This window comes from Pristis pectinata, chromosome 16, assembly GCF_009764475.1.
Source record: "Pristis pectinata isolate sPriPec2 chromosome 16, sPriPec2.1.pri, whole genome shotgun sequence".
NCBI lineage: Eukaryota > Metazoa > Chordata > Chondrichthyes > Rhinopristiformes > Pristidae > Pristis > Pristis pectinata.
Genome location: NC_067420.1, coordinates 27,848,879 through 27,861,594, shown reverse-complemented (window position 1 = coordinate 27,861,594; position 12,716 = coordinate 27,848,879). Strand labels below are relative to the sequence as shown.

General features: G+C 37.9%; 1 protein-coding gene across 5 annotated transcripts in view; it reads right to left on the bottom strand.

Annotated features, from left to right (window-relative positions):
• The window catches only part of LOC127578701 (polycomb group protein ASXL1-like), a 76,522-nt gene that overhangs the window by 16,483 nt on the left and 47,323 nt on the right, over positions 1 to 12,716 (bottom strand). For 3 of the 5 annotated variants that reach the window (XM_052031009.1, XM_052031013.1, XM_052031011.1), the window contains 3 exons: positions 7,741 to 7,858; positions 4,296 to 4,472; positions 1,456 to 1,622 (listed from right to left, as the gene is read on the bottom strand). In XM_052031009.1, the coding sequence (XP_051886969.1) occupies positions 1,456 to 1,622; positions 4,296 to 4,472; positions 7,741 to 7,858 (462 nt within the window). The remainder of the gene's footprint in view (positions 1 to 1,455; positions 1,623 to 4,295; positions 4,473 to 7,740; positions 7,859 to 12,716) is intronic. The other 2 variants (XM_052031008.1, XM_052031010.1) reach the window with 1 other exon arrangement.

Genomic DNA, 12,716 nt, shown 5'->3' with positions numbered 1-12,716 from the left:
GTCTGCATGCAAAGGAATGTCTGGCAAGTGGGAGGCTTTTAAAAAGTGAGATAGGAAGAGTTCAGGGTTAGCATGTTCCTGTTAGAGTGAAGTGCAAGGCAGGCGAGATTAGGGAACCTTGATTGGCCAGGGATATTGATGATCTTGTCAGGAAAGAGGCAACATATACAAGGTAAAGGCAACTGGGATCAAGCAAGTCCTCGAATAAAAGGGAAGTAGGAAGCTTGAGGAAATTAGGAGGGTAAAAAGGGGCCATGAAATATCTGACAGATAAGGTAAAAGAGAACCCCAAAAGATTCCACAGGTATATTAAGAGCAAAAGGGTAGCGAGGGAGTAGGTCCCCTTAATCTAGGCTGTGGGTGAGGTCTTAAACGAATACTTGTCTGTATTTACTGTGGAGAAGAACATGGAAGTCCAGGGGCAGACACAGTGATATTCTGGAGAATGATCAGCATTACAAAGGAGGTGGCGTTGCAGGTCTTGACACACGAGGGTGGATAAATCCCCTAGGCCTGACCAGGTGTATCCTAGGATGTTATGGGAAGCAACAGGAGAGTGCTGGGGCCCTGGCAGAGATTTTTGTATCTTCATTAGCCATGGGTGAAGTTCTGGAAGAATGGAGAATAGCTAATGTTGTGCCTTTATTTAAGAAGGGCAGCAGGGATAAGACAGGGAAGTACAGTCCAGTGAGCCTTACGCTATTGGTAGGAAAGTTATTCAAAGGGATTCTGAAAGACAATGTATTTGCATTTGGAAAGGCAAGGACTGATTAGGGAAAGTCAGCATAGCTTTGTCCGTCAGAAATCATGCCTCATAAATTTGTTTTTTTTTGAAGAGGTGACCAGGAGTATTGATGAAGGCAGGGAGGTAATCATCATCTATGTGGACTTTAGCAAGTCCTTTGACAAGGTCCCACATGCTACGCTGGTTTGAAAGGTTAGAACGCATGGGATCCTGTGTGAACTAGCCAACTGGATACAAAGTTGGCTTGCTGGTTGGAGGCAGAGGGTGGTAGTGGAGGGTTGTTTTACAGATCAGTGGTCAGTGATGTGCTGCAGGAATCATTGCTAGGTCCTCTGCTATTTGTCCTATACATTAATGATGACAATGTAAATAGCATGGTTTCCACATTTGCAGATGACACCAAAATTGGTGGTATCGTGGATAATGAAGGAGGTTATCCAAGGTTACAACAGGATATAGATTAACTGGGAAAGTGGGCGATGAAATGGCAGTTGAGATTTAACTTGGACAACTGCAAAGTGATGCATTTCAGGAAGTAAAACCAGAGTAGGACATGCACAAGGCAAGGCTCAGGTGAGTGTTGCTGAACAGAGAGATCTTAGGGTACGAGTACATGATTCCCCAAAAGGGTTTGCACCATTTCTTTTTTTTTTGAAAAGAAGACAACAAACTTTCAAATTAAAATAAGTCATTTTAAATGCCAAGCATACCTGCCTGTCCACCTCTGGCAGCAGAAACAGCAGCTGCTGCTGGAAGTGTAGTGGTAAAGAAGTGAAAGTCCGAGAGTTGATCAAAGCACGCAGGTTTGTATTAACCAGAATTGATCCAGGTGTTTCAACATCAATCTCTTCCCCTCTGTTTCGCTTCATTTGTCCTGCTTGAACAATGCAATACAATGCAAAATCTTATTACAACTGATTAGACCACAAATAACTGTTAAACATATTGTGAATGAGTTTTTTTTTTGAAAAACTGCTCTTGGTAGCATTTAGGTTCATTTGATTTTTATCCTTTCACAAAAGCCAAATCAGCAGCAGCCATCATTCCTGAATGGACACCTGCTCCCTGACACCCATTAATCCAACACAGCTCCAGGTGTGTCAGAATGAAAGTGAACAGCATTTCTGTGATGAATTACCATTTTAGGAATCAAAACTCTACTCAGCTGCACCACATTTCATGCCAGTATGCAGTTTTTAAAAATTGATCCTTTAGCAACTACTGAATCTTCTTTATTCCAGTATGCATTCTGCATGAGAAGTCTGAAAAGTATGACATGTAAAAACAAATTCTAAAAGGATTCTAAGCACTTGACAATGCAGTTGGATGTGAAGCAGATAAATCATGCAAAATCCACTGCTTTCTCACGAAAGCATCAAGGGTATTTTGTAACTGACCTTCTTAACCACTTAATGAGCAACTCAAATTACAAATAGTTATGTTTCAATGATTGCCAAAGAGAGCTTTTTAAAGTATAAATATTCCTGATTAGAAACACTGGTTTAGTGAACAAGTAAAATTTGATTTTCATTCCAAGATTTAGTGTTTTGGGATTTCATTAGATAATTCAATCCATTTTCTGAAAAAAATTGATTAACTTGTGCTTTGGTGGATGCAAGAACCCACATTGATCTAAACCCACCGTCAAGTGCCAAAATACTGAATCAGTACAACCCAGGATACATGTCTAAAATAGGATAAATTAAAATAGAGTTTGGATATTCCAAAGCAATTTCTTCCAAATTTCAAAATTAGTATCATACTCTGCTACAAGTGACTGAATTTTTAGAAGGGATTTCGAAGAGTTTAGTGGTTTGTAAAGGACCTATAAGCTTTACACTAATCCTATATAGAACATCAATGTCAAGGCCTTGGAGTCATAAAGCACATTGAATAACAGAAAAAAATAGCCCAAGGTAATAAAACTGGGAAAAAAAAATACAAAAGGGAGATAATACAAGGAAATTGATGAAAGGTCGGCTGAAGAGGATCAGAGTTTCGTTTCCAGATACAAAGCTTCATCCTTTGCAACGAGCATCCAAAATACAAACTGACCAGAGCAGTTAATCAGGTGCATTAGGATAAAACTAATGTAGCAAATTCTTTCAATTATAAGCAATCATATTCATACAGTAACAGATATGGCTATATTTTAACTTCAAAGATTTGTTAGTTAAACAGACATTCACTGCTAAGAATTAATTGCTAGTTCAGGACAGTCTAGAAGAAGAATATCTTTAAAAGAAAGTCAATTACTTTCATTAGCATAAATGTTTTAAATTTGCCTTCAAACCCACAACCTTTTCCCTTACTGTTAGTTTCCTACCTAGCACCAAAGTCCACAGATTGAATTTACAGCCAATAACCCTCGTTTGCTTTCAAAAAGTGACTTTTACTTTACAAACTCTCTGGTCTTCCAAGCCTTCATCACTATCTTGAGCAACATTTTGAATCTCCTCCCTTCAATCGTATCAATTTGCGTGCAGAGCTCACTTTCTACCAAGAGAGACTTGTATACCAATCTGTTTCCTCCCCCTCCCTCACCATACTAGGCACTATCCCAGAGTATCTGGGAGGTCCTGTCTACTGCCCAACAATTATTCTCATGGTGCAGAGTCCAATACTGCCCAATTCTTCATCTGTGGGCTTGTGTGGCTACAGGATAATAATTCAACATTACATAAAAATAGTAGCCCTTGAACCCTTGTTACATCACAGCCAATGTGAATATCAGCTCTATTTACCTACTTTTTCCTTGAAAACACTTTCATACCATCAATCTTACTTTTGAAAGTTCAAACAGAGCCTCAGCTTTGAGGGAAGAGTAGCTCCTGACATTACCTCAGAAATGTAGAGCTCCAGTTTCAAGATTCACAATGCCTTGTTCTGCATTCTCCATGAGGCTAACTAAAAACTGTTTGAAAGGAGTAGAAGAATTCCATGCAGATTTCTCTATAACTAAATTCTCAGGAAATATTAAATGGGAAAAGTACCAGATGGGAGAAAGGGAGAAATATTTTTATGCAACAAGTTTTGATCTGGATGTGATACCCCAGAAGGTGGTAGAAACAAGTTAATAATTAATACCAAAATGGAATGGGTATACAACTGGAAAATATTACAAGTCCATGAAGAAATATTAGGAATTGAGTAAATTCATGATTCATTCAAAGAGCTGGCATGCAATAGGCTGAATGGTGCCTCCCTACATCGTTCAAAAATAAAGTATGAAGTAATAATTTAACTAAATAACAGGACTTTCTATATCAAGATGCTCAAGATGTTACTGAAAGGAATCAACAGTTAAAGGAAACCTTCCTAGACAAGCTGAATCCAAGAATTCTTAAGTACAAGTCAACATGCATCTTTACAATTTGTCCTGTATAATGCCGAATACATTCTTTAAAAAAAAGGGGCATTTCATATTTAGCTGATACTAATACATTTTGTGGAGCATCTTGCAGCAGTCTTTTGACACAATTTCCTTCATATTTAAACATGGATCCATACACTGTTCCAAAAATAAAATAGAATAAAATTCACTCCCTACCTGTGCTTGACCTCCTCAGGGCTCTGAAGTGTTGTCCAGGCTTCCGGCTCAGGCTTGGCCTACATTGAAGTTTATTCATTTCTGTTCTGTTGTACTGAGTGCTACCCGAGGTAACTGTGCAGGAACTACCATTAGATGCACTGCTTGATTCACCATCTGTGTGCTTGGCTGCAAACACTGAAAACAAATCCTACTTTACTCAACATTTTTCAGCAAGAAACATAACTTATGTAGATTATACAAAAAGGAAACTATGGCCTTCATCCCATGTGTTTGGTTTTGGAACTGAATTAGATCAGGCATTACCTACATAAAAATTTACCGACCACTGGAAACATCAGGTTAAAATGTGAGTGAATACATTAGCTTTGTTATTAAAATACTACACATTTCCTAGTAAGAATTTTACTATTTAAGTAGAACTTTCATGAATGCAATACAGAAAAAGAAATTGCCAATGTAAATGAAGCCCACTGAACTGTATTTTATATTTATTTGCATTGAATTTGCCTGCTAACCGTTAAACAAGGCAGGACTTATTTGTATCATAAACAATTGCTATTATTAAGGGACATTAAATAACGTAACCTTCTTTTTGGAAGTACAGCAAAGGAACAAAAGAAAAGTGATTACAGAGCACAACCGTAGATTTTTGTGAGAATATCAACCGTACTTTCTCACATGGACAAAAATATTTAATTTGCACTTTATATTCAGGGAACCTGAAATAATGCAAAATGGAATGCACATACTGGGCCAGTGACACTGCTGTGGCTCATTGCCTTTGAAAGAAATTCTCCAACTCAGTTACTCCTCAAAAGCAAAGTATTAATTAATAAAATAGTAAGAATGCACTGAAAATATAGCAAACAATACAAAAGGAGGGACAGTGCTGTAATTTCAGCAAAGGAATTTGAGTTTTGCCATCTATAATATACAATTTCTCCAGTGTCCTGGAATTCTATTGGCTCTTTGCAGTTCCTTTCCTAGATGCAAGTATTTACTATCTTTGTGTAAAATAAGCAAATTTATTTCATGTCAGGTTTAGTTCCAAATGGAGAAGTTTTTTTTCTTTTTCTCACTTTTCCCAGCCTTTCAAGGTTGAAGACCATTTTACAGTCTTTGTCCTCGATTCAGCCAGCAGCAAGCCAAGCAATTACAGGCCTGCAAATCTAATGTTAATTCCGGGGAATAGGATTAATCTATACTTGCAAAGGCAGAGATTAATAAAAAGTAGTCAGCATGGCTTTGTTAGTGGTAGATCATGTTTGAAAAACTCAAATTAGTCAAAGTAGTAACTAAGTGTAATGATGAGGGCAGTGCAGTTGATGTAATCTCCATAGACTTTAAGTAGGACCCATGACAAGGTCCCACGTGTGAGACTGGCTCAAAAAGATTGAATCCCTTAGGATAAAAGGCAAGTTGACAAACTGAATCCAAAATTGACTTGGTAACAGGAGGCAGAGGGCAACAGTTGAGGATTGTTTTCGTAGCTAGAAGCCTGTGACCAGTGGTGTACCACAGAGATCCATGCTGGCACTCTAGCTGGTTGGTAAATACATTAATTAGGATGTGAATGTAGTAGGTATCATGAGCAAGTTCACAGATGACATAGAAATATCCTAAGACAGCAATCCTTTCTTTCTGGATTAGCAAACCCACTTTATGTTAGGGTGCTAGCCTTTATAAAGAGCCCCAGACTGTTTATACGTTAGTGGCATACATCAACTTCTCTCAGGTATTCACGCAAATTAGGCCCAAGGCACTCAAATCTGGGAAATGGAACAAGGAACAGGGAAAAGAAAACAGTACTGAAGAGGTTAGGTTGCCTCATTTAATCTAATTACATCAGGTTGTGAGCACAGCCAAGCTAGACAGTTATTAAATCAGTTGGCATCGCACAATGGTTTACTGCCGAGTCAAAATAGAAAACATTAAAAAAGTTAGCATGGACTAATTAAAACGGAAAACATGAGCTGAAGTTGCAAGTATTTGCTTTATGGAACCATGGATGTAGTAATGGTGAAACAAGATTTGACAGGGCACAAATGACTGTAATCAATCAAACTCAATAGAAAGGAAGGTCAGAAGGAATGCATCAAGGGCAGCTGATCCACCACTATCAGTTTCTACATCCCAAAGTTGAATCCCAAGCCACATATGCAATTCCATGCATTATATCTCAGATTAGCCAAGATTTGCAGTGCTCTCAGACCAATCATACATACAGTTTAATGTTGTCTGAAATGAAAGAATCCCCATACATCTATTTGTAGACTAGGTTCTTTCACAGAACTTCAAAGGACATCTATGCCTTTTTTTTGTTTTAAAAACAACTTAGTAAATTCCACTTAATTTGCCAAACGATTAAAATCCAGGTTCTTTTTGGCACAATAGCATGACTTGCTCTGCTTCTTTATAAGAACTTAATTTGTGAATTTCAATTGGCTATACTGCCTTTTTAAAATATTACATGGTTTTACAGGGTCAATTATATATTTGAGACTCTGGTCACTTTAAAGCATTTGCATTATAAATGCTGTAACAGCAGACTTTGGTCATTGCCTAGCCATCATAACTTGGCCCCATCTAAATTTCCATTCCTCACCACACTGGGGAATGTAATGTCACTGCATTAGACTTGAATACTAATTCAGAAAACTTGCGTTCAAATTACACCATGACAGTGAGAATCGGAATACACTTAAATCAATGAAGGAGGTCACGAAGATGCCAAGTTGTCAGTCAGTCAGTCCTCAAGGAAAACTGCTTTTTCAGTCGATTCAATATTGATTCTAGTCCTGCCGTAACATGGTTGACTCTCGACTGTCCTAGCAAACAACTTAGTTGCTTCAAACTATTATGCAGTGGTTCCAATTGCCAGCACACCACTGCCCTCCAAGCAGCTAGGGTGGACCTGCCAACAGCATCAACATTCTATGAATGATTGTACTTAAAAACATCGTTGTTTTTTTTTTGGATTCAGTTAGAGAGTAATATAAAACTTATTGATCAACATGCAATAGATCAGAAATATCAATTAGCAAACAGGGATAGATGTTTTAAAACTGGATTACCTATTGAGTAAAAGCAAAATTTGGAACTATAAGATAATATATTTCAACACCAATCAATTTCTTGAGGAACAAGATCACTGCTTTCTAAGCAGAGTCAATTTTGCTCAGACTTGTATCACGTGAACACAAATTACCAGTGCAAGACAACTGAGGAAATCGCTGTGAAAGTAATGGGATTAGAAGAATTGTGAATTAGAAGATTAGCAGAATTCTTGGCTATATTGCCTCCTCATGAGGAAGACTGGAATGTGTAAACTGCCTGATAAATCAAGTAACTTCAACCCCCAAAAGGGAGAAAGGGTGCAAAATCTAAGGAGTCCAAATGATTTCCTGAGGGGAAACAGCTGTGTGTATTCTGTTCATCTTACCTGAAGCAGACTCCACATGTTCTCCATTAACTTTCAATGGTGTCAGTACAACTCTTGGAATAGATTTACTCATCATTACTGGAACTCCAATCTTCTTTTTTGGTTGTTGCTTCACAGGCTGTTGCATGTGATAATACAAGAATTTAGATAAAGCAAAACAACTCAATTACATATGCCCTGCATTTCACAATCTTGGAATGTTTTAGGGTACTTCGTAACTATAATGTCATCTTGAAAAACTACTGTGAAAAATTATTTGCAATCTAAATTCAATTGTCAATCAGGATAACACACCCAAGCACTCTGGACTTGTTTGAAGTCTAGATGTGTTGACTCAGAGAATAAGTATGCAAATAAGACTGAAATCAAAATTGTACATTTATATTAGACTCCCATGGTTTATTTAAACTACACATTTATCATCAATGGCTGCATCAAGGTTGAGCTCAGAACAATGGAGCAAGACGCTCTGCCTCTCAATTTCAAATCCATTTCGTACAGTTTCAGACCAGACAGCAACTAACACTGCATCTAGGGTTTATATTAAACACAATCACACAATTGGAATTAACAGCAAAGTTCAACAGTATATTAACCATGCATTTTACATTCTCCAACCAAAGTTTTGGCTGAAAGCTTCCATGTCACAGCAAACAAAGTATTACTTTTCTATGATCACACAAGGCAATATCCAACTCACATTCTCACAACTTGAAGCTCAAAACACATGCACCAGTCTGTAGTTATATTTTGTATTTGCTACTCTGAACAAAATTTGTGGGAACAACAATTTTCCAAAAAAAAGTGAACTTTGGAAAAGGTAGCGTCACGAAATGGGAGCACAAGCTTTCCATTATCACACATACAAGTTAATAGAAACACTCAATGTAAAAAGTCACCAATGTCTAGAGCTCTATAGCACAGTGGCATGGATCAAGATAACAAGCAATTTGGACATCACCCAAAATGAACAACCACTTTTCAAATATCTTTTGTGCTTAAAAGCTTCCCCCCCCCCCCCCCCCCCCCCATATTCAGCCTCATTTCCCATCAGCTATTGTTCTCCTGGTACCAAAATATGATAATTGCAGACAACTAGTGATATGTACAAAAGCAATTATCAAGGATCTTAGAGAAAAATAGCAGTTCCTTCAATTCAAGACCAAGGCAAACAAAATTTTCATCTTCCACAACGTTTGCATAGTTTGGTTTTAACAGAAAATTTATACCATGTTAATAGTAGTGAAAAGATGCACTTCAAAGTGGACATTTAGAAAGAGGATTTTGCCCGGAGTTGGCCAAGTTTCTGCTTTGACAAAAAAAACCTCACATATATCATCTGCTTTAAATGTAAAAGTTCCCATAGGAGACAAGTATATATTTTGTACAGTAGATGGAGGAAACATTTGATAGTATTCAGCAAGGCCTTGCAAGAGCAGGGAATTAAAGCACAAATCAACAGATGGAATCAAGGGATATAGAATTAGTGGAGGACAGTGGTGTGGAGCTAATGGGTCCACACCACTTCTTGAATGATGGTGCAGGAACAGGGACAAGATGGCCTCTATTCCTAATGCTTTTTGTGTTTACAGGCAGTAGTCATTTAGGTGTGTGCTTTTGCTAGCTCTGTAACAGTTGGTCGTTCTAAAATCTTAGTTGCTGATTCCTTCCATTAGTTAGTACTTTGCACATAATTGAGTGATAGAAAACAAAATTGAGAGATGGAGAGAGTTGGGTTCAGTGATCAGCCTCTCACTGCATGGCAATTCTTTCAATCTTTTTATGGCCCCTTCTCCTGAAATGAACACTACTAGAAATAATGTTTCATTTACCACCTCAAATTTGTTCATTATTTCATGTTGTTGCTGGGTCTCCCCTTGCAAGAGAATAACAAAACGGTAGACAACCATTCAGCCCCTTGCATGCTTCACCATTCAAATAATGATTCCCAAATCCACTACCCTGCCCTATTCCCAACTTCACCTTTGTTTCTATGCTGCATCTAGGTCTTCTGGAGCAAAGTATTATTTAATGCCTGACATTTCGTTATTTGTCATTATCATCTCCCCCATCATTGCCTCCATGGGAGCCACATACTTTCATAAGCTTTTGCATTCCTTCCACACCACCCCCAACCTAGCTAATTGCTTCAATTTCTTTCTTCATTTTGTTACCACTTTCAAAAACTTGCTCAATCCTCAGGCTTACCGTTCTTGGCAACATTAGAAGACACAAATGGATCATTTTTCTCATGCAGTTTTTAATGACTCAATGTGCATTTGTTGACAGTTTAGAGATACTGCCATTGTTTATCTACCCACAAGCGTTTTATGCCCTTTTTCCTATCTCAGCCAGTGCACCCTTAATTCCTACGTTATTGGCTTTATGTTTAAAGACACAAGCTATTGACAGAATGACATCTCTCCTGAACTGCATGCAAAATTCTACCGCACAAACAGTTTCCTCAGAGGGTCTCTAATTAGGTGATTAATCAACTCTTCCACAATTTCACATCCAAGATGGTTTGTTCCCCATTTTGTTCTGAGGGGCATTATTCCAGGACTCTGGCCCGAATGCCTTCTATAAACTCATCCTTCAAACTATTTGATAGTTTGATTTCTCCAGTCTATGCAAAGATTAAGCACGGTCCCCCAGGATTATGCTTTTTATTTTTTTCATTTCTCCATTGTGATGCAGTTCTGGGTCCTATAAAGCACCACAACTAACATTTAATTTCCTAATACTTCTTACACCAATCCCATTTCCTGTTTCTCCAGACCAAGACCATTCCTTTAAGACTCAGCTCATGTCATTCTACATTTTGGAAATTACCCCCTTCCTTTCCATTCTGTCTGTCCTTTGTAAATGAGTATTTAATCCACAAACTTTTAGTTGTCCAAAATATTTAAACCAATGCCAATTTGAACATTGTTAATGTACTGATTGCTCAATCATAGGATTTAAGCACTTTAGTTTCTGCTGAGAATGAGCAGCTTGGGACTAATTAAACATACAGAATTTTATTTTTGTTTTACAGATGTTGTTGGTTTGTTTATAGACATGATACTGAATCCAAGTTCTTCTTCAGAAGAATAGAGACTTCCTTAATTCTGGCACCAGGCAGGCAACACAGCCTTCCGGACTCCCAGTCACAGCTGCAAAGAATGGTGCCCATCTCCCTGACCAGACTATCCTTTCCCATTTGCAGTCACTGCTCCATACTCACCCACTTCCTTCCCTCCCCCATGCAAATGGTCTCCTGTAATAGAATGCTATGGTCAAGTGGCCCACCCACTCTACAAACTTCACCAATATCTAAACACACAGCAAATATCTCACACCCGATGACCAGGTCAGTCTGAAGATCCTACAGTGCAACACTTGATTCCTTAGGGACTTAACACGAAATGTCAATTCCACAGGTGCTTCTTAACCTGTTGAGTTCCTCCAGCACTTTGTTTTTTTTAAAACTTGATTCCTCACACTTGCTCAACCGGCAGTCACATTCTGTTCCAACCCACATCCAAGCTACTACTCAACTGAAGACATGAGAATACCTTCTGAATTAAACTTTCCAGACAATTCTATCCCTGCCTAATGCTTGCAGATTGGATTCTGGCTCAACAAATTTAAGCCAAAGTTTCTCAAAAAGTAAGCATCTCATTTGTGGTTGGTGATAACCTCACTGTCTCCACCAGTGCTCATGCAACTCAGCTACAAATATCAGCAGCCCTGCTACTCCATCAAATCTTGCTTAATAAATTCATTTAGTTAGTTTCTCTTCATTTGATATTTTAATTATTATTCAATATTAAATTGATTTTTATTCTGTTTTAAGTTTTGCTTTTAAAAATATACTAACATACTAAATATAAATAATATCCAAAACTTCCACAAACCTCAAGTATGGGGTGTATTAAAACACCTCATTTCACCTCTGCACTGAATTCCCACACAGCCCAAATTTCTGACTTTTACACTCCATTAAAGTTCATTCTGGTGTCTGATAACTGGGGATCCACTCAGAACAATTGTAGATAATCAGAATTGTACAATAAGTAATACTTTAAAACATCAATTAACAATAGGCACACTAGCAGTATCATTTCAAAATGAATTAAGAAAGTGGCATCAGAAATGGCAAATCATTCTAAAATGCATTTAATTAGACCAAATTGACTCAAATGCACAAAGAATCCCAATTTATGAAAAGATTCTGCTCTGACAACCTTGACCAATGACAAAAAACTTAAAGCTTTAACAAAAATCAAGGGAAGAAAATGAGGAAAGGAAAAAAGAAAAAAGTAAAGAGGAAATAGAAGAAAAATAGATGAACAGGAGAGAGAAATGGGAATGGAGAGAAGAGAAGAGGTTTTTCTTACTCCCTCAGCTAGACAATTCACAACATTTCCTGATGTATAGTATTACAGACAAAAGATTAACTGGATATTCATCTCATATTGATTTGCAGGACTTGGCTGTGCAAAAATGGCTTTTTTCTTAAAAAAGCAATTCTTAGGATGATTGATGCCACTTGCAAGGGTGGTATTTATTACCCAGCTGACTTTTCATTACCCAGAACAACTGCTGATAGAATTGAGTGACTTAAGACCACTTCAGGGGAGAGTTCAATTTCACATCACAAGATTCACTTCAGTGTGGAAGTAGAATCCTATAGCGAGTGGACTGCACAACAACCAACACCTTTTACTCCACCTGTAATATGAACCCAAATGATATGAACAAACCCCCAACTCCAATTCTCCCCCCCCCCCCCCGAATCACCTATTTTTTTGTACCCCTCCCCCTCCTGGATCTAATTACTGCCATTGTCAGTTTAACAGCATTCTGGAAAGATGCACATCAGGTGGTTCAATGTGGCCCACACTGGTCTTAAGGAAAACCATCAATGGGTAATAAATGTCAGGAATTCTTGGATTTAGAAAATAAGACCATGATAATTGTAACTTGTAAAC